The 26,611-nt window shown below is 40.3% G+C and overlaps 1 protein-coding gene across 1 annotated transcript in view; it reads right to left on the bottom strand.

Annotated features, from left to right (window-relative positions):
• Positions 1-863: 863 nt before the first annotated feature.
• SRP68 (signal recognition particle 68) overlaps positions 864-26,611 on the bottom strand; it is a 52,205-nt gene continuing 26,457 nt past the window's right edge. The window contains exons 9-16 of the mRNA XM_036755295.1: positions 19,829-19,927; positions 13,797-13,861; positions 13,362-13,518; positions 9,529-9,623; positions 8,317-8,446; positions 6,633-6,708; positions 4,679-4,731; positions 864-2,981 (exon numbers count right to left, since the gene is read on the bottom strand). Of these exons, the coding sequence (XP_036611190.1) occupies positions 2,754-2,981; positions 4,679-4,731; positions 6,633-6,708; positions 8,317-8,446; positions 9,529-9,623; positions 13,362-13,518; positions 13,797-13,861; positions 19,829-19,927 (903 nt within the window). The 3' untranslated portion in view covers positions 864-2,753. The remainder of the gene's footprint in view (positions 2,982-4,678; positions 4,732-6,632; positions 6,709-8,316; positions 8,447-9,528; positions 9,624-13,361; positions 13,519-13,796; positions 13,862-19,828; positions 19,928-26,611) is intronic.

Genomic DNA, 26,611 nt, shown 5'->3' with positions numbered 1-26,611 from the left:
GTTCCAAATGGCTCTGCAGAATGGTTGAATCAGTTCACAACTCCACCAACAGTGCATTCATGTCTAATTTTCCCCACATTCCCTCCCATATTTGTCATTTACGTTTCTAACAGGTATGCGGTAGTGCCTCAGAATTGTTCTAATTTGCATTTTTCCGATCAGTAGTGAGTTAGAATGAAAACGGAAACATTTTAGAGACGAATATGGTTTTTACTCCTCTGTAGGTATAACCAGTATGTCTTTTCTATCCTTGGGTATTTTCCTGGGCCTCTGGTATTTCATGCTTTACAAAATAATGCTCATTGAACTGAATTTATTCAATATCCTATATAGAAACTTTTCAATTAGTTTGGGGTTTTAGAATTTTTTTTGAGGCAATCAGGGGTAAGGGACTTGCCCAGGGCCACTGCTAGTAAGTGTCTGAGGCCATATTTGAACTCAAGTGCTCCTGACTCTAGGGCTGGAGGCAGGGCACTCTCCACTGCACCACCCAGCTGCCCTTCAATTTACTAAATTTACCCTAAATTAAATTTAGGGATAACGAAGATGGTAGAAATTCATATCTTTAGGGGAAAAAACAGTAAATTACTGAAGTGAGCAGGCCAAACCTGAGATAGTTTTCTTTTCAGAGAGGCTAATGGTCATCAGTTTTCAGGAGGACACACATAACCTTGAAGTTCAGGCATGATGTTGTTTTGCTTGAAGGCCTTGATGCTAAGTTGTAATCTTAAGATATGAAACTCAAAAGTTGAAGCATCCAAGTAGCTCCTGTCCCCAGTATTTTGCTGAAGGCTGGACAATTTGGTGCTTCATAGCTAATGGTGAAAAGCACAGGTGCTCCATTGGGCAACCAGGAAGAGAACTCAACCAGACCAGTGTTTTATTTTAAACAGGGAAACAAAGAACTCTCATTTGATTTAATGTAAAACTGGAAAAGGAGACAAAACATCAAAACAACATACATGAAAGGAGGAAAAAGCCAGGAGGCACAGCAGTCAGAGAGGGGCTTGGCCAATCCATCAGCTGACTCAACTCAACATTTTCCTAAACAGAACAAACAGGCATTAAGAAAGACAGATCGGGATAAATCACTACCTTCCCAAAATGATGTATTTAAAATTTCATTACTTGATAAATTAAAATTAAAAGACAGCAGTTAATATATGCTCCTTCAGACTAAATCTTGCTTACTTGGGAACCCTGTTCCCCTTCACCCAAACTGTACATCTCATAGATTTAATTAAAATGAAAATTAACACCAGCAGATCTAGGCATTTGTTTTAAAATATAAATGGAGACTAAATTGTTTCTCTTTCCCCCCACCCCCAACCCCTGCTCTTCTCCCCACTTTGGGAGACGGACAATTCTTGGTGGGTCAAACCCTACTGCTGATGGTACCAGAGTGGTTAGAAGACAATGAATCAAAGGAACATGAAAGTCACCCACTTAGGACAAAGTGCATGTCAAACTTATAATACCAGAAAATTTCATTCCCCACTTCCTATCCCAGTGGAAGCATTTTGTTTGGTATCTAAAATGTCATTGTATAAAACAGTCCAGGGATCAATATGAGCAGCTCTGTGCAAAACGCTGATCCTGAATCCATTCACAACAAAGCCAACTACAGGAACAACTTGATTGCATCCGATGACCAGGAGATGTACATACACTTGCATTTGGCTGTCTTAGCCTCTTGTAACAAATCTGTTTGATATCCAGTGACACTATGTGAAAGGCTGACTACACTACCTGGAGAGAATGCTCCTGTGCTAAATCTATTTTCTTGAATGTCTTTAATACTAAACACAGTAGCACAAGCCTTTACCACTGGCTCATTAAAAATTCTAATCCTTATGATAATAAAACTCCATTCAGAGCAACTTTCTGTGACATTAAGAGGTAAAGGAGAAATTCTGTTGTGAATGTTGAAATGGACAAGGCAAGAAACACCATTTTAAAATGGAAAGGTAAGGAAGAACACTGACAAATACAACAGTAAGTTGTCTCTAGAAATGCCAAGATAGAATTTTTCTTTTTAAATATAGCTCCTCTAATATATCCTTGTCTAGCATCATCAATAGCAAAATTACCAGGTAGGCCTTGATAGGGTAGATACACAATAGGGTATCACCCTGGAAAGAAAAATCAAGGTAGTAGCAAGGTTTAATCTCAGGAAGATCCCACTAAACGTTAAATTAGGTTATATAAAAATGTAGTACGGTGTCTACTACCTTTGCCTGTTAATACAAGGTTTGGTTTTCATCACTTCAGAACATATTTCCTTTAAAAATAAAGATCCTTTCTTACGCTATAGCTCTTTATCACTGAGAAGTAAGGCAGGATCAACATTTTACACATGTTCATAGTAATGATAAATGTCATCCGAGGATTCTAGATGCTCAACAAGTATCCCCACAGAAGGACAGGCTGGTTTAAAGCCATTCTGCCGATTCTAGATGTGGTCCGTGACAGCATCGATGATTGAAATACAGGCTCCAAGAGATCCATGGGACAGAATGGCATTGTCCCCTACCCAGGTCTTAGAGGAGACAGAATAAACTCACACACACTGAGCAGGAAAAGAGTATGGTTTCCCTCTAACATACTGGTTAAGTATGCAAGTGCATACACACAGAGGACACAGGGAAGATGTTAAGACCCCCACCCTGGGCAATTTCAGAACTGAATTTAATATTCTGAAGCTTTCTCACAATACAGAGTAAGAATCTAAATCTCCTACTGTAGAGTATTAATTAGCTCCTGAATCCAAAGATGCCCTTAATATATCCAGTCAGGCCGCTCTTGGTCTTCTGTTCCACCTTGTCCTCTAGGGGTGGGAAAGCCACGTGATTGAGGGCCAGATCAAAGAACAAGGGCTTGCAGGGGATGGGTTTGAATCCTGGTGGGAAGTGAACGAGGTTGGCTTGCTTGCTGACGAGAGAAGGATCCAGGTAAAAAGTGTCAAATCGTTCAACCAGAGGCTGAAAATCAAACAAAAATTAAATCCTAAGTGTTATTATGAATTGCATAGTCTAGAGCAATGGTCTTCAAAGAGAGGATCCTGGCATGAACTCAAGATGGCTGAAAAATCATTTAGGGTGGAAAGATGGTTTACATCCAACCCTCCCCATAAGAGCCAGTCCAATACAATCATATCTACCCTTCACCAATTACCACCCAACTCTATTCCTTCCTTCTACTGTACAATCAGCCAGCCTCTGCCCTTCTTTGAAATGGAGGGTCAGGCTGGAGGGCAGTTATAGCCTAACCATGACCCTACACAGCTGTCACTGGGAAAACTCCTCCCTCCACCCAGAATGCCTTCCCCTTGTCCCCCTATATCACCTTATAGCTTTGGGACAGTACAAGGTGATTTGAAAAGGATAAACAGACATGGCTGGGTTATGCTCAACACTGCAGATCTCATGACATTGTCTTTCCCCAAAACCTATCTTTCTTCAAACTTTCCCATTTCCTAGTTCTGTTGAAGGCATCACTATCCTTTTAGTCATATAGATTCACATCCATGGCAACTCATTTTTATTCACCCCACAGAGCCAAGCACCTGCCAGATCTCTACAGTACCTCTCATATTCACCCATCCATCCATCCATCCATCCATCCATCCATCCATCCATCCATCCACATCCAGGTTTGTAGTCCTTATCACCTGTTGCCTGGATTACCGTAATATCCTATTTGGTTTCCTGCTTTATTCAATAAACTCCAGTGGCTCCTTATTGCCTCTAGGATCAAATATAAACTATGCTGTTTAGAATTTAAAACCCTTCATACCGTGGCCCCCATCTACCTTTCTTCACCCTACAGCCCAGTTACACTGGCCTTCCTGCTATCCCTCACACTCAAACAAAAACACAATTAAAACATCCAAAAAAGGATAGGAAATTGGGCATGATATCATCCATCAAGCAGAATTATGTAAAGAAAGAATAGATTTGTACTGAAAACTTTCCGCTGAGTTGAAAATAGAGACAATTTGCTTCTGTTTACTGTTTTTGCATTGTGTGGGGGAATTATCTACACAGGGAGCAATGTGAAAGCTGTTCCATTCACTTGACTATATTCAATGAACCAAACAAACTACATGCCAGGCACTGTATTAATCATCTTTCAATTAAAAAATTCATTCTCATGATGACTACAATACTCAAATTAACTGAGTAATATTTACAGGTTTACTCTACTCCCCAGGAAATCAGAGATTTTACAAATATAGTGATTTTTCCAAAAATAATGAAGCATATTCGATAGCACTGCTAACTATAATGAACAAAATATTAATAAATATTAACATTTTGAAAAGGAAGTTTCTGTACTGATAAAATTTTAAAAATATATTTAATCTTTATCACATGCCTTTTCATTTCTGTATTTCTTATATTGTATGCTAGTACAGGCATGTAATTTATAAACAAAGATGCATATATTGGAAGTTCATGCTCAAAAATTTTTACTGTTAAGTATGTGCAATCAAAAAGAGCTTGGCGACCACTGGCCTACAGACTTAATAAATGTACATCATAGAAATGATATTTCAGGGCTTTTGGTGAAGGGTGACAAAATGGTATCTCATATCCTAGTACTACTTAGTAAGTAGCTAGTCTCATTAAGTCTGGACTCTCGCCGCTCCTCTCAGAGTGTCAAAGCCTAGACTTACCTTATTGTCCTTGATTTGGGAAGGACATTCTGTTTCATGAGGGTCATTTGTATCTGAAAGATTCAGAGAGGAACAATAAAAGTTTAAAGTGCACAGGTTATATACATACAAGACAGACCCAAGACATTTATGTGTGATATGAACTAAGACAGCTTATAATTCTAAATCCCAAGATAAGAGGGTATCGACTACGAGGGAGGTGTTGGTCCAAGTCCTGATGGTAAGGCACACACGTGGCCAAGGCAGTAAGCCTTTGGTACTCCAGGACCTTGCTCTACTTCTGGGATAAAGACAAAACTCGGAAATATATTTAGCCCAAGAGAAACTAGCATTTCTTTGAAAAAAAATATTAGACTTATCTTTGTACTTCCTCCATATCCTAACATAGTGGGAGGGATTTGGTTCTCTAGCTCTCCCCCCTCCTTCCAGCTAGTAGAAATCACAGAAAGTAGGGGCACCTAGAAGAGGTAACCAGTGGTTAATTTGCTACCAAGTTCAAAAACACATCTAAAGGTCCTGAAGGGATTTTCTGGACCAACTGAAAGGGCAGGCAGCTGGCCATTGGCTGGAAGAAGACTGGCTATAACCTTAGAGGCCTTGAAAAATCCAAACCCTGGAGATAGTCTTAACAGTTCTGAGAGCCATCAATTCAAGGCAGGGAGCAGAAAGACAAGCCCTCTAGAGAGACAAACATAGAAAGGCAGCATTCCAGGCAGAAGGTGGCTTCAAAGGCTGAGGTCTCTGGCAGCAGAGAAGAGAGCTGACTATGGATTCAATAAAGAACTGGTCCCAGCAGTCAACAGCCAAGCTGCAGATAGAAGCAGACCCAAGAAGCTCAACTGAGCCACTAAAACCAGAGGAGAGCAGCTTGAGAACTACATCAGAAGGGAAAGGCTAACTGAGATTCTGAAGTACAAGAGATGGGAGTTACTTGGCCATATATTCCTACAAGCAAGCCTCCTCCTCTCTACCTTGTTGCAGTCTTCTTAGAAGCTGTGTATCAGTGGGACAGGAGGCCCCAGGGTTACAGAAGGAAGGGGGGAGATATATTTTCTAGGTACTCTTCCTACTATGCCATCTTAGTGAACGCCTTTGCTTTGAGCTAATTGCATTTCCTGGTTGGCTTCCTGGTGGAAGTTCTTGAGCTCCAGTTTTAGGCATACAGAACCACAGAATACCTTAGATAGCAGTTGTTCTTTAGGGAACCTAATTTGCAAGTGTGAATTGCTGGCAACAGCCTGGGTGGGGGTGTGACACTAAGAAAAGGAGCTTAATAAATGTTTGTTAAATGAGTGAGACAAATCAGCTAACAACTTCTCTCCTCCTCGTTCTAAATTAGGGGTCCAGGCTTGGTTTTTTGTTTTGATTTCTTGAATATTTTGATAACTGTATTTCAATACAATTAGTTTTCTTTGTATCCTGGGGCAACAAGGTGGTACAGTAGATGGACTGTTGGGCTTGGGAGTCAGAAAGACTTGGGCTCAAACTGACCTCAATCACTCACTCACCAGCTCTGTGATGGGAGGCGAGTTACTTCACTGCTGTCAGTTTAGTCTCATAATAGCATCGTAACAGCACCTGCCTCCCAAGGTTGTTGCAAGGATCAAATGAGGTAATACTGACAGGCTACATACATGATGCTATCACTACTGTGATTTACTTTGTAAATTAAAAGCATTATTCTGAGAAGGGGTCTATGACACCAAAAAAGCTTAAAAACACTTATTTTAAATCATCTGGCTTACTGCTCAACAGGGAAGAGTCAAGAGTAAGTACATTCAAATAGCTTCAAAGAATCACCAGTGAGAAAATCTGAACCTATAAGTTATTACCTTCTAAAAGCAGTTTAGAGGAAGAACAAGGAGGCAATGCTGATACACTTTGGAAAGAAAAAGGGCAGAGAAAAGAAAAGTACAGACTCTGCAACACAATCTTTGAGATATAAGATGCTTACCTAAGATAGCAGCTGCCTGTAGAGAGTATTTTTCTGATTTCACCTGAGTAATCAGCTCCTGGACATCGGGTAGTTCCTATAACATTTTAGAAAACATTAGTCCGTGATGAGAGGAGGGCTAAAGAAACAAAATACTACAGTATGGCAGATAAAACAATGGACACTACTTAGGAATAACATCATTTAATGTCTTCAAAGAACTTCACTCTCTGTTCCTACATACAATTTTAATCTCTTTCACATAGAGAGGACAATTCAATGGGCCAATGAATAGGATTTTTCTTCCTGTTTTACTTCTTTTGGTGGTAGAAACAGAAAGGATCTAGTGAAACCTGGGGTAAAGCAAATACATTAAACTATCCCCAGTTACACTTCCCTTTCCCAAATCCCAAATTTCCCACCACCTTTTTCTAACTTATTCTATATATTATTGTCAATGGGCTTTCCTGAAATACTGCTCTTAGTGTGGTTCAAAAGACAATCAGCAAACAGTACAAAGTCTTAATCAGGGGTGTTATGTATTCAAATTCCTCTACCTGGCATGGAAAGCCCCCTTCTCTCTATCTAACGTTCTCTCCTATTACTCCTCTGCAGTCTAGCTAGGCCATTCTTCTTTCTACCCTGTAGATACATCATGATTATTCCCATCTGTCTGTTTCTGTCCACAGCAGATACCTTGAAAGCCCCATTTTCTCTAAGAAGCCTTGCTTACTTCAGCCCGCACTGAACTCTTATTGTACTAGTCTGTACCACAAATTTAACACATTATATAATATCCTTTAAAGTTCAAAAACAGTTTAATGTGTAGGAAAAAAAAAAACCTTGTCTTACTATCAAAATAATGAACTTGTTGAAGATAGAAGCCATATGTTATATCTATATCTATACTGATGTCGCTACGTAGACATAGATGTATTTTTGTTTGCTACTCAGCATCAAGTAAGATTCTAGGCACACAACAAATGTGCAGCATTTTCTGACTTGCCTAGGTAGTTATTACATAATGTACTGTAAGAAAATCACTTCTGTGCAGTTGTAGAACATTATAATCACTTTCTTTCACAAGCTGAGTCAAAATTTTCATTGTTTTAAAGGTTCCAGAGCTAGAACAAACAAACTCCTCACACCCAGCAGTAAAGTTTTCAGACTGCTGTACTTGGAATGATTTTGATCAAAAGAACAGACTCTCCCTTCTACAACCCCAATTCCTCCTGGAACCTAAGAGTCTGAAGGCCAAGAACAGCTCTGCCACTGGGTCACAAAGCTGTGACGAAGTGCAAACCCACGAGGGCTTTCAAGTCCAGTTTAAAAAAGGAGCCCAATAACTTTGCTCCTAGCATCTAGAGAACAGCTAAATTGCCCAGTGGCAGAGTACTGGTCCCAGAGTCAAGATAACCTGAGTTCAAATCTGACTTCTGACAGTAGCTGTGTGACCTTGGGCCAGTCTCTTATCTGCCTCAGTTTCCTTATCTTTAAAATGGAGATAAGAACACCCACCCTCCTAGGATTGTTGTGAGGATCAAATGAGATGATTGTAAAGCATTTAGCGTAGTACCTGGCACATAGTAAGAGCTATACACATGCTAGCTATTATGATTTTCTATCATCATCATCATGTCCCCATAAAAAGCCCCACTGAACAGCTTCTTATTTCTCTCAGAAACCAGGAGAGGAGAGCTCCAACCTTCAGGCTGTTTTGGGAGGCTCCTGCTTGAGACTGCACTTCACTGGCATATTTTAGGACTCGGTCGTATAGGACTAGGGCTTCACTCCATTTCTTCACCAGCACATAAGACTGAGCAATGAAGAAACACCTGGTGGGAAATAAACCACAGGAATCTAAAGCAACATGCGCTTAAGTCCTTAGTTTTTCCAGTTGTTCAGGCTAAATTTTAACCAAGGTAACAAGTTCTAGTATCGGAACAAGGGTTATTAAAAAAAGATTTCCAGATTTCAAATACTTCAGTTTGCTGCACTGACCCCTACGTACTTGAGAAGCACTTGAACCATATCTCTAATGCTGATTCCATGTGTTTTAACTGTTGGCTGAACATCTGAACTGTTGTCTGCTCCTCTGGACTAGACAAGCAGTACAGGAACATTCCTTTCTCCCAAGCAAAAATACTGATAACTAGACCTTTTCAGGACAGCCTGAGGAGCCACTGTCCAGGGCAGATTATACTAACGAAAGGCTCACTGATACTAAAGCCTGCCTTTAGAGTTAAGTTTCATTCGCATCTTACTATGAATTTAATCAGATCATTCACTAGTGAGTGCACCTGAACTTTCAGGGTGAGAGAGCTCTGATTGGGATTAGAAGGGGAAATTTTAGATTCATTGGGGGCTTGTGGACAAACAGAGGACACAGGATATCTGAAGGACAAAAAAAGGAAGTAAAGAGAAGCTCAGGAAGGATAATCAAAGGATGGGGAAAATAAACTTTGTAATTTTGCTTGGAGCCAGGGGTTAGTTTGCTCATTCTCAAATTCAGTATCAAGAAAAGTCTGAAAGGCTGCAAATCTTGCTTTCCCTAATTTAGCTATTTGGTCCTTATTCCTCCTTTTCTGGAATAAGAGGAAGAGAAAAAAGGAGGCTAGAGGATACATGAACATACACTGTCCCCTCATTATTAGTAAAGTATGGTATTGTTGGTAAAAAATGGACCAGTTGGAATAAATTCTAATGAAAATAAATATTAACTTTAAAAAACTAAAATGTCTTATTCTAGTTCCTGGGCAAATTTCCCTCACTACAGTGGTTATCAATATCTTTATAGAAAGAGATGTGCTTCCAATGCTCACATGTTACCTGCAAACGATACACTACAATTTTCTTGAGGTGGTTAACTTTCTTTGTTATAAAAAACAAAAGCCCGGAGGCTGATATTTGAAGTTACCTGTAAGCTTTGTATACTAGTGTCTTGAGTCCTATTTCTTTTTTGAAAACTTTGTCTTCCTCTAAGCCAGGCAATTGGAGCAGTTCCACCAGATTCTGCTCAAAAACAAAAAGATCTCAAATTTAGATTATAGGAGAAGAGTTTGTAGGAAGAATAGAAGGGACAAAAGAAACATTCTGGACTCATAGCTACATTAATATCAATATACTCATCAAAACCTTTCAAGTACGATTTGGTGACGAGATGTCTGGTATGCTCTCTCTTCCCCGTTGGCCCACTGAAATCCAGAGGCAATGTGGTGTAGTGAAAAGAGCACTGAACTTATTTCATTCATTCATTCAATTATTAAATTTTTATTTTCAGTTTGCATTTTATCAGTCCTTCCCTTCCCCACCCTCTGAGAAGTTAAGAAATATTATTTCCCAGTGGAGGAGATTTCTACACCTGGAAATTCAACACAGAAGAAATCATGAGTCTGGGCCAAACCCTTGCACACTTCTCCACCCCCAAAAAATCCCAAGCCAACCTTGCCAACCTTTCATGTCCTGGCCATTTTTCTCACTGCCCTGAAAACCTAGGCCAGGAAATGGCACATTTCTTGCTCCCTACTGCCCCTGCCAGACCCTCACCCCTGTCCCAACCACTCTCTCCTTTGAAGTTCACCGTATCCCTATAGATCCCCTTGTCCAGATCCTTGTTGCAGGCATTTACTGATCTGCAGACTACTCTCTCTCATTTCTCAGTTACCTCAGTACTTAGTTCAGTCTTCTTCTCCAACCCAAACCTACCCCCATCCTGGATGATTTTAATATTCATACACTGATGTCTCTTTGAATATCCTATGCTTCCAGTTCACCCATCTATTAAATTCCCACAGGAGCAGTGATACCTTAAGATAACACTTTTATCTAAAAATCTTCTGCTTCTATTATCTGAATTTTGAAATTTCCCCTGGATCAAAATCTCTTTTCAATAATCCCACTACCTTACCAAACCTGCCTCCCACCCTCAGCATGTTCTCTGCTTCATCTATTCTTCCCTTGTTCTTCCAGACCATTGCCACTCTTCTGGCTTCACTTTCCTCCCTTCAAGTCTTGATCCTATAGTTAACCAGTCTAACAAGGCACTTTCTTCCACCCTGAGCTCCTTGCTACCAGGTCCTACTATTGTTCTCATCCTGGAACATCCCTATGATCTGCTCTGTTCCCCTGCACCTCCCCCCCCCAACCCCCATGGCATTGGTTAACTCGGTTCATTATAAATCCATGTCATCTCTTTTACTACTAAGGCCATTTACCATCCTGCTTTGATCTCATTCATCTCTGATTCTCTCTTACTCTCCACTGCACTTTTTCCAAAACTTTCTCTTTTCTCCTTCCACCCCCTAATAGCAACTCCAGGGCCTAGTAGACAAACTAATCTCCTGTTTTACTATGAAAATTAGGCTAGCTACTCCACCCTGAGCTCTCTCACCTCAAAACCTCTTTACATTCTTACTTTGCTCCAGTCTTAAGGAGACTTAAGAAGAATAGATGGCCCTTCTCCATGCCAAGGCTAACTCCTCTACAAGTTCCCTTGAACTCATTTCCTATCTCTTTCAGGAGCTGACCTGACTCCCAAAGTCATTGAGGGGAGCAATCCTTGTGGAGAAAGGGCCTGTCATCCATCCATGCACCACCAACACCAACAGATGCCACCAAGGTAGGACCGAGAGCCTCCTCTCCTCCCACCAGCCCTGCCTCCTCAGCCAGCATTCAGAGGAGATGAAACCTTGGCAACCTTCTGCTGCTACGGTTCCTATCTCCTCAGCAACCACAGCTACTGAAGCCCCAGAAAATAAAGTTCACCAAATTCCTTGGCACCATCAAATAGTTCAAAGGATATGATTTTATTCATGGAAATTACATTAAAGAAGATACATTACTATCTATTTCACTTGTTGCATCCTAAGGTCCACTGGGCCTTCCCATATATGACTTGTAGCTAAAACTTCCTATATATGTTGTCTTTCCTATCAGAATGTGGACAACTAGGTGGTGCAGTGGATAGAACGCCAGGCCTGGAGTTAGGAAGATTCATCTTCCTGAGTTCAAACCCAGCCTCAGACACTTACTAGCTGTGTGACCCTGTGCAAGTCACTTAACCATGATTACCTCAGTTTCCTCGTCTATAAAATGGGCCAGAGAAGGAAACAGCTAATCACTCCAGTATCTTTGCCAAGAAAACCCCAAATGGGGTCACAAAGAGTCAGATATGACTAAAAAACAACAAAAATTAGAACATAAGTTGCTTAAGAGAAGGGACCTCAGGGATCTGTCTTGCATTTCTATTTGCATTCCCAGAGCTTGGCACAATGCTTTGCCCAAAGTAAGTGCTTAATCAAATGCTTTTTCATTCATTTATCCTTAAACAAAAGAACCACACCATGCTTTATTTGGCCTGCTCGTCCTCTCAAACGACTTGTTCTCTCTCTTTTCCCTTTCACTACTAAACTACTGGAAAGAGAAGTCTAAGAAATGGTTCCTACCTTGCCTTAGCATTTCCTCATTTTATAGCCACTTGTCAGCCCTTTGCAAATGGAGGCTTCAGGCTGCTGTCTCAAAGATTACAGCAACATTCCACTGTCACCCAAACCCATCCTTTTAAAGGCCACATCCTGAATTTGCCTCCTTTGTTCCACTACTCACATGGCCACCACCTGAAATCAGTACTTCATCACTTCTTGCCTAAACTATTATAATGGACTAATTAGCTATTCTGCTTCAAGTCTCTTCCCTCTCCAATCTGTCCTACATACACCCTGCCAAAATCATCTTCCTAAAAGATATGCCCAAGTTACTCTCCTACTCAAAGGCCTTCAATGGCTCTGCTGCACCTTGGATAAAACCCAAAGTCCTCAGACTAGCATTCAAGGTCCTCCATAATCTGCATCCTACCAACCTCTTCAATCTTATTTCACAATGCCATTACTCACATAGTCTCATGTTCTAGCCATGTTGGACAATGAACTGTTTGCCAAGCTAGCTCTATTGCCTCTTACCTCCGAGCATTTGCAAAAGCTATGCTTTGTGTCCAGAAAGAACTTTCCCATTATTCTTATCTTCCTTCAGATGCCATCTTCTCCAGGTCACCCTCCAGTTGGCATGTTTTCTCCCTCTTCAAAATGTTCTTAGAGCATTCCTCTGCCCTTATTACTCCTCCCATCCCTAGTAAATGTTATGCTCCTGAAGAGCAAGGACTATTCCATGTTTGTCTTCGTATCCTCAATAATGCCTTGTCTATGGTAACCACAAAATTATTTGTTGATTTGAATTAAGTGTTACCTGACCACGTCCGCTAAAAGTGATCTCCCCCTCATCTGAACTATGACATTTACTACCTTTATCTTTCATTTAGGTCTCATAGGCTGCCTGGTACTGCTACGTCTGGTATATGTACGTGTTACGGTAAGTGGAGAGAACAGTGGTCTTTGAGTCCTGAATACAACACTTACCAGCTGGGTGACCACAGGCAAATCTATTAACCTTTAACCTTTGTGAGCTTCATTTTCATTACCTGTAATTTGGGATAATACTTATAGGGCCGGCATTTCAGACACCTTAAAAGTCCTAATTACCATCTTCCAATGAGAATGCATGCTCTGTAAAGGCAATCAGTGACCACAGTGGATCTCCTAGCACCCTGTAGAGTTGTCTTACATGTAGTAAGTACTTAATAAATACCTGCTGCTTGACTGGATCTCACCGGGTAACAGGTGTTACCTGCTAGCTGGCCCTTTCATGCTATTTCTATCCAACAAACCGAGAGAACCCCCGCACTGTCTCCAGTGTCACCTGCAGGATGATGTCGTAGAGGCGGATCAGATCCTGGGGCCGAGGAGAGCGCTTGCTGTCATCCTCTGGCTGCTGCTGCAGCAGTGCCTTCTGCAGACCCTTTGCCATGCTTTCGTTACGTTTGATTGCAGTGGACAGCTTGATGAAAGTCAGGTAGCTAGAAGGCACCACATAACAGCACAGGTTACGCTCAGTGAAGGTCATTCAGTAGTTCACATAAATGCCACTGTTGTGAAACTTGGTATTAAGGGAAAGAAATGGAATGGAAAGAAGAGGATTGAGAATATTTCCTATTCACTAGACATAAGCTATATGCAGTGGCTTTAAGTAGTTAAGTCTCCCAATCACAGGTATAGAAGAGAAGCTTCCAAAAGTAGCAAACTTATCTTAGTAACGGCCCCCCTGCCCTGCCCCAATTTCAGAAACACCTCCTACCTGTGTAGGTATTGCAAATTAGACACTTTCCCAGACTCTCCATCAAGGCTATTCTCCCTTTGTTTCTGTAAAAATTAGAAAAAACGGATCAGGCAGAACAGTTGCTCCCAGTCTTACTGGAAAGACCACGAGATCAAAATTGTAAGCCTTTGTTGGCTGTGCTGAACACACTCAATGGTATGATGTACAAATCATATTGAAGTGCAGGAACAACAGAGTCTGCTATACTGCAGTAACTCTAATATTAATCAGAAAAAAAAAAGATTTTGGAAATAGATGGTCACTCAGTTGCTATGGACACTTGAAAAATGGGTCTGGACTATAGGGTGACTTTCTTGACTAGGCAGATAAAAAATATAACATGTATCTATGGTCCAGTCCTCTCTTAGAATACAATGATAAATACCAATGACCCTTTAAATGTCCTGGATTCACACTACATATTTCTAGTCTTCTTTTTTTTGGGTGGGGGGAAAGGGTCTGGATCTTCTATCTATATCATCCCAGCCAGAAGTGCAGTGGTCACTCACGGCCTGCTCCTAATACCGACTAGCACAGAAACTTTAATCTACCCTAACCTGGGGTGGTTCATCCCTCCTCGGACAATGGGGGGGTGGGCGGAGTCCTCTGCTCCTAGGAGCTCACCAAATCTGGGCCAGATCCAGTGAACACGTGATTGCCTTTAGCCCTACTGTAGCCAGAACTCGAGCAATGCCACCAGCTTCAGTCTTCCCTAGCAGCAGGGATTACAGGAATGTGCCACCAAGTGCAGACCATTCTAGAGCTTTCCAATGAGCTTCACGTTCACAGCACTCCAGTCACTGACCAACAAGGCCATATCTTGGATATTATCACTCACAACTGTTCTACTTCTAAGGACTCTGAAAGTCTTATTAGTCTCCATTCTCACTAACACTCCTAATGCTTTCACTAGTCCAGCTAGTTCCACTTCTCTTCACATTCTATCTCTATTCCAAAGCCAGCCATTTCACAATGCTCACACAATGCTCTCATTTAGCATGCTAGAATCCCTCATTCATATTCTGACATAATGGTATTACTAAATTCCAAACCCAGGCAACTTCATTATCTGATTTCCCTGATCTTAGGCTGCCAAATATTGTTGGAAGGAAATCATGAACTCCAGCCAACTGGCTCCACTGAGATGGACTCTTGCTATTGCCCTGAAACTCATCTTCTCCTACTGACTCTCTACTGTTTCCTCACAGCTGTGTATTCTTGGACACATCATTTAATCTCTGATCCTCACTGTCTGGACCTGTAAAATGAAGAACATGTTTCCTCTCAAAAACCTTTCCTAATTTCCTCAAAATTCTAACCAAAAGATCTAGGCTATTCCATGGAAACTTCAAACCCCAACACTTCTCTGTACCTTCACCCACCTCTCTTCCTTTCTTCCAGTCTCACAAGAGACAGGCCCCTTCTCTTGAAAGAGAACCGCTTGGATGTGTGTTCTCAATCCTACCCTAGATTACCTCTTCTCCCTTCCTTGCCTTACTATCTTGTGTGTTTTCCAATCTCTTTTTCTCTCTGAATCCAAATATACTCAGGCTTCCTCTTTATCAAAACAAGCAAAATCTTTCACCAAATATTCCTCTGATTTTGTCACCTCTCGAGTCAGCACCCCATCCGCCTTCTTCCATTCACTGACGCTAGCTCATCAACCTTTGTAATATGCTTTCTATCCCCACCATTCCACTGAACTGCACTCTTGAGTTTCCAGTAATTTCTACTAGACAAAAATCAATAGCCTTTTCTCAGTTTTCATTCCCCTTAATGTTTCTTTAGTATTTGACACTAATCTCCAACTCCTACCACTCTCCTGACCTTTTTTAGACTTTTATTTCCAGGATCCAAATGCTTACTGGCTGTCTCTACTAGGCTGTCTCATCCACCAGTACCTTAAATGCAACATTACTCAAACTAATATTATCCATCTCCCCCCAGAATATAACCCTTCTGACTCCCCCTAAACCATTTCTGTCAATGGCACCATCATTCTACAGTCACCCAGGCTTGAGACACTGCTGTTTCATCTAATCAGTAATCTCAATCTGCAATCCTTTAATTCTACCTCTGAAATGCCTCTCACATCTGTCCGCTCATCTATCTCCATTGCTATCATTTAGTGTAGTCTCTCATTATCTCTCACCTGGACTACTGTAATGGGCTCCTAACAAGAGTCCTTGCCTTCAGCATCTTCCACTGCTAATCTATCTTGCAGAGCCTTGCCAGATTTATTTTCCTAAAGCACATCTCTCAACGTGTTACTCAAAATGTTCAAAAAAAGTATCGTTTTTCTGCAATCAATTTAATGAAATTCAAGCTACAAAGCCCAACAATCAAAGCAACCTACACTTCAAGCTGTATTTCAATTAATCCCCTGTGTTCTACATCTCAAGTTGTCTTCTCTTTCTCAGATGTCCTGTGCTTCCCTTTCTCCACGTCTTTCCCTACATTCTTTTCTATTTTCTGAATGCCTTCCCCTGTCACCTCTCCCAACTCTTCCATTGGAAATATTAAGCAACTTATTAATATAAATATATAAGAATAGGAGCCATTCCCTAATAGGTAACTGGTCAAAGGATATGAACAGACAATTCTCAAAAGCAAGGTTGCTATCAATACCTACATGAAAAACTGTTCCAAATCACTAATAACAAAAGAAACGCAAAATAAAACAACTCTGAGGTTCCAACTCATAAGATTGGCAGAGATGAGAAAGCCAAAACCAAAATTTTGGAATATATTATTAAAAGGTTGCTTTGTGAGTATGACAAGGTTGACAAACTGGTAGGTCACTGTGAGATGGATGGGTTTGGGGCTGGCTGAATGAATGACTGGATCTAAGTAGTAATTTGACTAATGGACTAATGTTAACCTAAAACAGTCTCTAATAGAGTGTCCCAGGGTTCCAGTTTGTTCTTCATTTTTACTGATGACTTAGATAAAGGCCTATATGTCATGTTCATCAAATTTTCAGATTACACAAAGCTGTGAGGGACAGTTACGATAACACAAACAGAGCTAGGAGCCAAAAAGGTTAGAACTAATCTGCCAAATCTAATTAGGTGATATTTAATAACAATTAATCTTAAGTTGTACACTTGGTTTCAGTCATATATAAAAATATAGGGTGGGGGAAATATGGCTAGGTAAGATTTCATGTTTGAAAAAAAAAAAAGATCTAGGGTTTTTTGCAGACTACAAATTCAGGGTCAGTCAACAGTGTAGCATGGCAGCCAAAAAGTAAATGAGATCTTAGGATGCATTAAAAGGAGCTTTGTGATCAGAACAAAGTGGATGATGGTGCTATACCATACTGGGCAGAGACTGCATCGGGTATATTGTGTTCACTTCTGGATGCTACATTTTAGGTAAGGCATTGAAAATTGGAGGGGGTGGGGGGCTATGGGTAAAAACACAGAAGACAAAAGTCCAAGACGCATTTGAGGCACAGGGGGTAGACCAATTTGGCTGAGGATTCATATGAAGGAATAGCTAGAACAGCTAGAGCTAGAGGGACGATTCATTTTGCTTCATTGTAGGCTGGACTATGCAGAGATCACAGGCAAGTTCAGTTAGGAAACTATCCCAGGTATGAGACAGAAACATTTTTAAGAATCAGTGGGAAGTCAGGGCCAAGATGATGTAGAAAGAAACAATGCAGATGAGTTCCCATCCACAACTCCTCCAAAAAGATCTATAAAATGCACCAGACCAAATCCTGATGCAGAAATTCAGGAGTCTACAGACACTGGGGTCAGGGAAGGAGCACTGCGGAGCACTCCAACACCTAGGGAGAAGCTGCACATCAGCAAAAAAAGAGGTTCCAGACCCATACTGGGGCACACCCAGACCTACACCAGGGTGCTGCAACAGGGACAGGTGTCAACTGGTAGCTTTGTCATCTACTACCTAATCCTGGGTCACAGATACAGGGAAGAGTAAGAAGGGGACCTGTGCACTGCCCAACAACGTTACTGTCTTTCCTAGTTCCTGGGCAGCGTACTGAAAAAGGAGTAAATTCAGAAGCTAGCAGCAGTAATGATGTGACTCAGACCAGGGTCTCACCGTCAGCATCAAGCCTGCAGAGAATAACCACGGCACGCTGAAACAGAATCTACAGTTCCGACACTTTGCACCAACAAAGTTTTCCAGCTGGCTAATAGGGACAGACCTAGCAGCAGTGTACTCTTTCACAGACCCAAACCTAGGTCAGGAACTTGCTGAGTTCAGACCAAGAGGGGCAGCAATGAGACTTTGCCTTGGGTCAGATCCCTTTGGGCCTTGCAATGTCCCTGAAATCCTAGAATAACATAACAATTCATACCCCAAGAAAGCGGTGATAGGGTTAGCCCAGTGCTTCCCTCCAGAGGTGTGGCAGCGCCCAGCCCTAACATCAAGTCCCAAATCAAGAAGCAGGCTGGAAGAATGGTCAAAATAAAAAAGAACCACACCATATTGAGCTATGATGGTGGCAGGAATGCACAAGTCACAAAGGCAGAAGAGAATGATTCCAAAATATCTACAAACTAAACTAGAACTGCTAGAAGAGATGAAGGAAGAGTTAAAGGGGGAAAAAAGAGTTATTTATAAATGGAATGAGAGTGCTTGAGGAAAAATTGAAAACGAAATGAGAGCTATGAAAGAAAGAATTAGAAAGAGAATTAACAGCTTGGCACAAGAGGTATAAAACCTTGCCCAAGCAACAAACTCCCTGAAAATGCAAATGGACTAAGTAGAAGCCAACGACTTCATGAGGCAACAAGAAACATGAAACCAAAGCTAAAAAACTGAAAAGATAGAAGAACATTTAAGGTAGCTTACAGCAAAAACAACTGACCTAGGAAATAGAGGAGGAAAAAATCCAAGAATCAATGGACCATCTGAATGCCTAGACATCCTATTTTAAGAAATCTAAGAAAACTGTCCAGATCACTTAGAACTAGAGGTCAAAGTAAAAATAGAAAGTATTCACTGGTTATTCCCTGAAAACCCCAAAATGGAAATTCTCATGAACATCATAGTCAAAATCCAGAGCTTCTGGCTCAAAATAAAAGTACTGCAAGTAGCTAGAAAGAGAGCATTCAAGTACCAAGAAGCCACAGTCAGTATCACATACACTTCAGCAGCCACTACTATAATGGAGCAGAGAATCTAAATATAATATTCCACACGGCAATAACTTCTAGAATAACTTTTACAGCAAAATACTACAGGGAGGAAAATGAACCTTTAATGAGTAAGAGGACTTCCAAGCATTTCTGATGAAAAGACCAGGAACAGAATAAATTCCAAGGATGTACCAAAGAAACAAAACAAAACTCACAGCTCTTTTTGAGATGGCAAAGAATGGGAATCTGGGGGATATAAATGTGATGGCATCTTTTTTGTGCTGAACTAATGGTTATGACCAACCAGGATTCCAGAGGACTAATGTTAAAACATGCTACCCACCTCCGACAAAGAAGTGAAGGGCTCACAATGCAGAATGAGACAAAAATTTTTTTGGACACGGCCAATATGGAAATTTGTCTTGATATGCATCTTTTTTAGATTTTGATTTTCTCATGCTCAAGTGGATACGGGTGGGAGGAAGATATGAAAAGGTACCTCTTGGCTGATCAAAACAAATTTTTTAAAAAAAAAAAAGAATCAAGACTTGGTGATTGACTAGATATAGAAGGTTAGAGAAAAGGAAAATAAAAGTTGCTGAGGTTTTGAGCTTAACTGATTAGAAAAACATGATACTTTTAAAAGAAACAGAGAGGTTATATATTTAAGGCCAGAAATCTAAATCTAGAAGTCAACTGCTGAGAGATGACAACTGAAGCCAGAGCGAAGGACAGGGTAGAATATAAAGTAAAGCAAACCAGAGGCTAACAAAACACATGTACTAGGATAAATGAATGAATATTCTAGCTAAAGGAATATATGGTATGTTGCATGTACTAAGAGGTCAATATAGGAATACACATTGGAGGGGTTTTTCTGCTACTATTTTTTACCTGATCTGGCTTGAGCTCTTCCCGGACAGCTTGTATAGCATCCCGACATTCACTAAGCAAGGACTCAAACAGACGTTCCTTGGTTTCTTCACTTTCAGCCTAAATAAAAAGTTGGAGACACAAATATAAGCTTTTCAAGACAACCATGATATTTAGTAATCGGAGAACAAACAGCTTTAGAGCTCTATGATTGATTCACATAAACACATACCATCAGACCAACTAGAAATACCACTTCAATTGGTATTCTTTTATGTTATATATAATTCATCTTCTCAATCTTCCTATTTGCCTTGATACAAATGCAAAACAGTGTATGATCACTGGATAAGCTTAATTTCCCTTACATGTGCCTGCAAAGAATTTTCAATTGAATATTTTATAACTATATATCACAGTTCCCTACTGTAGATTGAAGAAGTCTGTCTTTGTTTATTTCTTGCCCCTACCACAGACTACACCCAGAGACCATGTACTGTGAGTACAATTACTCGTTTCTAATACAGCAACAAGCCCTGAGTTTCTATACTTCTTTCCAAGGTCTAAATAAGGGACAAACACTGTCAGTAGGCAAAGTTATATTCTTCTTGGCCATAGAAATTAAGCAGAATAAAGATATGACCCCTGTTGGACGACTATATGGACAAGAAAGATGATTAGGGGAGCATTCTCAGCAGCACTGCTGGGCATGTAACCTGGCTGAACACCTATAGGGCAAGTGAAAAAGTGCTTCATTAAGTGAACCCCTGCCAAACCACATTACTATTCTAAAGAATCTGACTGAGCACATAGGAATGAGAAGAAAGGAGAAAGAAGCTGGGCTTGTATTACTGGCAGACCTGCTGTGAAATGAAAAGGAACAACATTCCATTACAGTATTTGATTTCCCATAGAAACTAGACAAAAAATCTTTAAAAGCCATTTGACATTCAATTGACCTTCTACAAACATTTCCATAGGAAAAATGAGGACAGCCCATTCATTTAAAAGGTGGGAGGGAGAAAGAAAAATGAAAACACTGTTCTTTTAAGAACAATAAAGTTTATTTTCTAGCTGCTAATTTAAAAAAAATAAACAACATAATCATAAACATGCTTCACCTACATAGAACTCACTAGAGTTTTGGTCACAGATAACAAGAGATCTGGGCCATATTGGAATGCATCCTACTTATTTAAATCGACAAGGCAAACATTCAAAGTTAACCAAGAGAAACACTGGAGAAATACACTTTGCACATTATGCATTTTATTTCTCACTCCAGAGCTAAATGTTTTCCAATTACTTATTAATCAAACCCACTGACCAAATGTTCCAACTAAAAAATTTCCTGGAATTCTGCAAGCTTCTAGTAGTTTTTAGTGGGTTGTTAATGGAGTTTTTTTTGTTGCTGTTGTTCAGCCATTTCAGTAATACCCAACTCTTTGTGCCTCCATTTGGGGGTTTTCTTGGCAAAGATATTGGTGTGCTAGGCCACTTCCTTCTCCAGCTCATTTTACAGATGAGGAGATTGAGGGAAACAGAGTTAAGTGACTTGACCAGGCAGGTCACACGGCTAGTGTCTGAGGCTGAATCTGAACTCAGGTCTTCCTAACTCCAGGCCTGGTGCTCTATCCATGGAGCCACCTCACTACCCTTAAACAGGTTTAGCATTTTTTTAAAAACAACAAAAACTGGTATTAGCAGGGCATAGGAAATGTTATATCGGTTTACACAATGCAAAAAATATGCCAACACATCATTTTTAAAAGTGGGGAACTAGGTCTCTCCCATTTCTTTGAAGAGATGTGGAATGGGTGCTTTTCTGATGTATTGGTTACTTTTTAAAAGGGATGCCCTAGAGGAAGAGGATGGTAGAAGAATCAGGAAATGGAGATGATGAAAAACCAGAGAAAACCACTAAAAAGTTGTGGAGTTTTTAAAAAAATAGGTGTTAGGGGTTGGGGAGAAAGGTATGAGAGGTGCGGTGGGAGAAAAGGTAAAGTTTTGTTTTACCAGCTTAACAAGAATATCCTCTATGCTTGTGTCAACAAGAGGCTAGGGCAGGGCTCAGAAGTAAAAATTCAGATTAAATTTAGTTTCCAGCTGTCATCTAATAATCACTTTGAATAAGCAGACGACTTAAAGTAATTTTGACTGCTCAAGCAAAATTCTAAGCTTCAATGAGTGCTTAATGGTAATCTTAAAAGAAGATGAGAGAAATGAGAGGTAATTGACTAGTTGTATCTTCAAAACACCCACATAGAAGGTGAATCAGAGTCTATTTCTCCTGAGAGGTGCTACTAATGATTTTGTTAGGGCAGGGCACGGCAGGGTGAGGCAGAATTGTCTTCTAAACAGGAAGTCTTACCTTTATTAGGGATCTTTCACTATTTTTTGCAAATCTATCTTCAAGATCAAGAGAACTAATGAAAGGACAACAGAGCAAAATAAATAACAGTTAAAACCCCAGTCTGGGGGCATCCTGCCAATATGTCTGAAAGGTAACACCATTTAAGCCTATGTCTTCCAAAAATCAAGTAACAGACTGGCAAGTAGCAGAATGGAGAAGGGATCATGGTATTGCTGGTCCATTTTTCCAAGTGACAGAGATGAAACATGGATAAACTAGTGACACAAAGATAGGTAAATCAAAACTTTAGCATTTTGTGCTCTATTTAAACCCTGCAAAGATCAATTCTAGGTCAATTTGAAACACTCCAGGATGTGCCTTTCTACAGCTCAAGACCATTTTCTAGACCTTTTTTTTTAAGGCTGGTCAATAAAAGGAAAATCAAATACCCTAGGAACGTGCCCTCAGACTGGAGATAGCCCCTGGCTTCTAAAGCACATTCAGTTCCTAGTTTGTTTTCCTTGGTCCACAGAAATTGCTGGAAGGTGGTAAGATGAAGAAGCAACTAAGACAAGGCAAGTCTGACTGCATTCTGAGCTCTACCCACAGGACAGTGTAGCATTTGCAGGGGGTGAAGAGAAGAGGGAAAGAAGAAAAGAGAGAAACAAAAGAAAGTTTTACCCGAAGTATTAAAAATAAAAGAATTGGTAGGGGTGTGCATTAAGCTTTCATGTTAGAAAAACTTTTTAAAAGACCCCTTTTTGTTCTCTTCTCAATCTGAAAAGGATAACTGAAGGTAAAGAATGTTTCAAACAAGACACAGAATATTACCACGAAGCATCTGCCAGTACCATTTCAGCTGAAGTTCAACCTTAAGAAAAGTAATTAGTACAAATGTAGGATAAATTGAGAAAGAGGGGTGTGTGTGTGCTTGCATGTGCGTGAAAAATGTCTGAAGCTTGGCATCAGAGGCTAAGGGGTCTGCCACTAAATACTGGTAGTCAACAGTCAGACCAACTTTTCTTTTTGTATTCTGTCTGCCTAAATTATTTCTTCCTTTCATTCTCTTGAATATAGTGCTGACCAACTATTTGCAGGTTACAAGCACATTAAAGATCATAGGATTCAGACTCTGAGTTAGCCCAACTCTCTCCTTTTTGTAGATGAGGAAACTGAGTCACAGAGAGAAAAGGGCTTGCCCTAGGTCACAGTGGTAAAATGGGACAGAGTTGGGATTTAAATCTATATTCTGACTCCAAATCAAACCCTCAAATTAAGCTAAGGTTTTGTTTTTTAAATCAAGACCTATGATTTTATCAGCACGGGGGATTTCTGGCATGGAAACTCCTTCTACCACTGCAGATCAACAATGCATCTTCTTAAGAAAGTTTCCTGGGAGCAGAACCAGGAGAACATTGTACACAGTAACAGCCACAGCCTGTGATGACTGACTTTGATAGATTTAGCTCTTCTCAGCAAAGCAAGGACCTAAAACAATTCCAAAAGACCCACGATGGCAAATGCCATCCACATCCAGAGACACAAATATGGAGCCTGAATGCAGATCAAAGCAGACTATTTCCTTTTTTTGTTTGGTTTTTTTCTTTCTCATGGTTCCTCCCATTTGTTCTAATTCTTCTATACCACATGACTAATGTGAAAATGTTTAATACGAATGTAGATGTATGAGCTTATATTGGATTGCATACCCTCTTGGGGAGGGAGAAAATTTAAAAACTTCTCTAAGTGAATGTTGAAAACTAAAACTAAATAAATTATTATAAAAAAAAGTTTCCTGGGGGCACTGAGGTTAAATGGCTTGTTCATGATCACATGAGCAGGACAGACCAGAGGCAGGACTTGAAACCAGGTATTCCTGACTCCAAGGCCATCTTTGTACCCATGGTGCTAGGGATTTTGGTTAAAAAAAAAAAACAACAAAAAACTTCCAGGGGAACTCCCAGGGATTAGTACATATTCAGTCAAATTTCCTACACTTTCCATAACTTGATACAATGATCAGAGTTGGTTGGAATAGTAATACAAAAGCAATGCAAGGAACTCAAAGGAAGATTTAGTTTTGTTCTTTATTTTCTACTTCCTAAAATAGTTTAATGGACTAAAACTCTACACAGTTTATTTTTAAAATAGAATAAAAAATTCAAAAGTATTTTTTGGCTAAGTCTTCAATTAATCAGAAAATTTTTAACTATTGTTTTACTGAACTTTTTCTTAAACTAAATTTACTTTGGTTCAAATTTTAGGAGGTGCCCATTGATTCTGGCATAGTAGGATTTGGCTAGTGAGTATGCTAACCCAACCGTTTTTACTATGTATAGTGTTCCTCCTTCTTAAGGGTTTATTTCCAAAATTAGCAATAATCAGGTCTTTTTATTTCTTCTTTTTTTGGGGAGGGAGCCCTTAGGTTTGTAATTTCATCTGAAATTGAACAGCAACTCATTTTAAATTTGTATTCTGGAGTGGCCTGAAGCATCGAGAGGTTAAATGATCTGCCCATTGCCAAATAACTAGCACGTGTAACAAGGTAACATAATTGCTGGAGCAGAAATGATGGGAACCCTGGGGGAAATGGAGGGGAAGTGACTTCCTCCTAACGTTTGTGATAGAGGAGAGGAAATCTGGGTTCATTCTAACATAAACTCTAGATTTTGCAAAGGCAAATTTCAAAGGGCTCAGAGGAAAGAGAACTAAGACCACACGGAGTAAGAGAAGTCAGCCCAGGAGGGATGAGAGACACTCAAGAGTGAAAGTCTAAAAAACAATTCCAAAGAGGAAGAAAAATGGGATTTGTCTGAAGAGATTGATGTAGATAAAAAGAAAGCTCACCAACCTTACATTTTAAAAAGAAATGCACCAAAGATGAAAGGCAGGCAAAGTAACAAAGAGTAATGTAGCAAATGCAAGAGTATTTGATGGCCTCATCAAATTAGTGTCAGGTGTACTAAAGTCTAGAATGAGCTAAGGCTGGTGAGGAAAACAAAATATAATTTAAAAGGCTGTGTTTGGTGTTTTTTTTTTTAAGACTGGGGTTGGTGGGGGGGAGTAGGATCAAAGAAAGAGACTGTGTCTGGGGCTGGCAGAAGGATAAGTGACAGCAGAGAGAAGACAGAGCTGCTGAACTCTGACTGTGCGTCTGCTTTCTTTCCCCAAGGAGAATGACGCCCTTTGTGCTGGAAATGACAGGAAAAAAATGGACAAACAAGGAGCTGATATCCATGGTATGTAAAAAGGTCATAGGAGAGCATTTGGCTGTCCATAAACTCAAGTCACCTGGCCTGTATGAATGACATCCTCACTCCTAAAGAAAGGGTGCTTCAGTGGGAAATGGGGGACCTGCCACAAGACTGAAGAGCAAACACTAATTTTCAAAAAGGGAAGAAAACAGAGTCTACAAACCACAGTCCAGGGAAAGTCTAAAGTGCACCACTAAAGAGACGGTTGTTGAACTTCTGTTAGGGAAGTGATGATTACAAAGAACCAGCATTGGCTTCATCCAGAACAGGTAATGCCAGGCTCGCCTCACCTCCTTTTCGACAGGGTTACTAAACTAGCAATGAGGGGAGATGATATGGATGTAGTTTACCTAGATCTTGTCAAAGTTTTTGAGAAAGTGTCTCATGTAATTCTTCTGGAGAAGATGGAGAGGAGTGGACTAGACAAGATAATTTTGGATTTAAGCCTGGTTGGATGGCTGGACTCAAGAGTAGTTATTTATAATTCATTGTCAATATGGAAGGTCTCCAGTGCAACACTAGTGTTTGCCAATGACCTGAATACAGCATAGATGGCCTGCTCATTAAATATGCAGATAACACAAAGCTGAGGGGAAAGCTAGCACAATGCACAATACAATCAGGATTCAAAAACATCATGACTAGCTACAGTCCTGAAATGAATCTGGTAACACAAAACTCTATAATGGAGCAGGATGTCAAGTATTAAACCAGGGCACAAAAAGTCAGCTTCACAAGTACAAGAGGCATAGTTAGAAAAACAATAAGGGGCACTGCTTTCAGGAAAAGGGTGGTGACAGGCCCACTACACTTCATTCTTGTCAGACCTCACCCGGAGTACTGTGTTCAGTTCTGGGTGCCACAGTTTAAGAAGGGTGATTGATAAGCTGGATGATGTCTAGATGAGGTCACAAGGCTGTAAGGACCTTTAGTCCAAGTTGGATGAGGCTCTGTTGATGGGACTGGGTATGTGTAGTTTAAAGAAGGGAAGACTCGGGGACACAGGATAGGTGCCTTCCACTATCTGAAGGGCTGTCACGAGGAAGAGAGATTACACTTGTTTTATTTGTAACAGAGGCAAATTCAGCCTTGACTTCAGGGAAAACTTCATGAGAACTATCAAAAAGCAGAAAGGGCTGCTGAGAGCAAAGGTGTTCCTTCTCAAAGGTCTTCAGTCAGAGGCTGGATGACCACTTG

This window comes from Trichosurus vulpecula, chromosome 4, assembly GCF_011100635.1.
Source record: "Trichosurus vulpecula isolate mTriVul1 chromosome 4, mTriVul1.pri, whole genome shotgun sequence".
Taxonomy (NCBI): domain Eukaryota; kingdom Metazoa; phylum Chordata; class Mammalia; order Diprotodontia; family Phalangeridae; genus Trichosurus; species Trichosurus vulpecula.
This window is presented reverse-complemented; position numbering and strand designations above follow the sequence as displayed.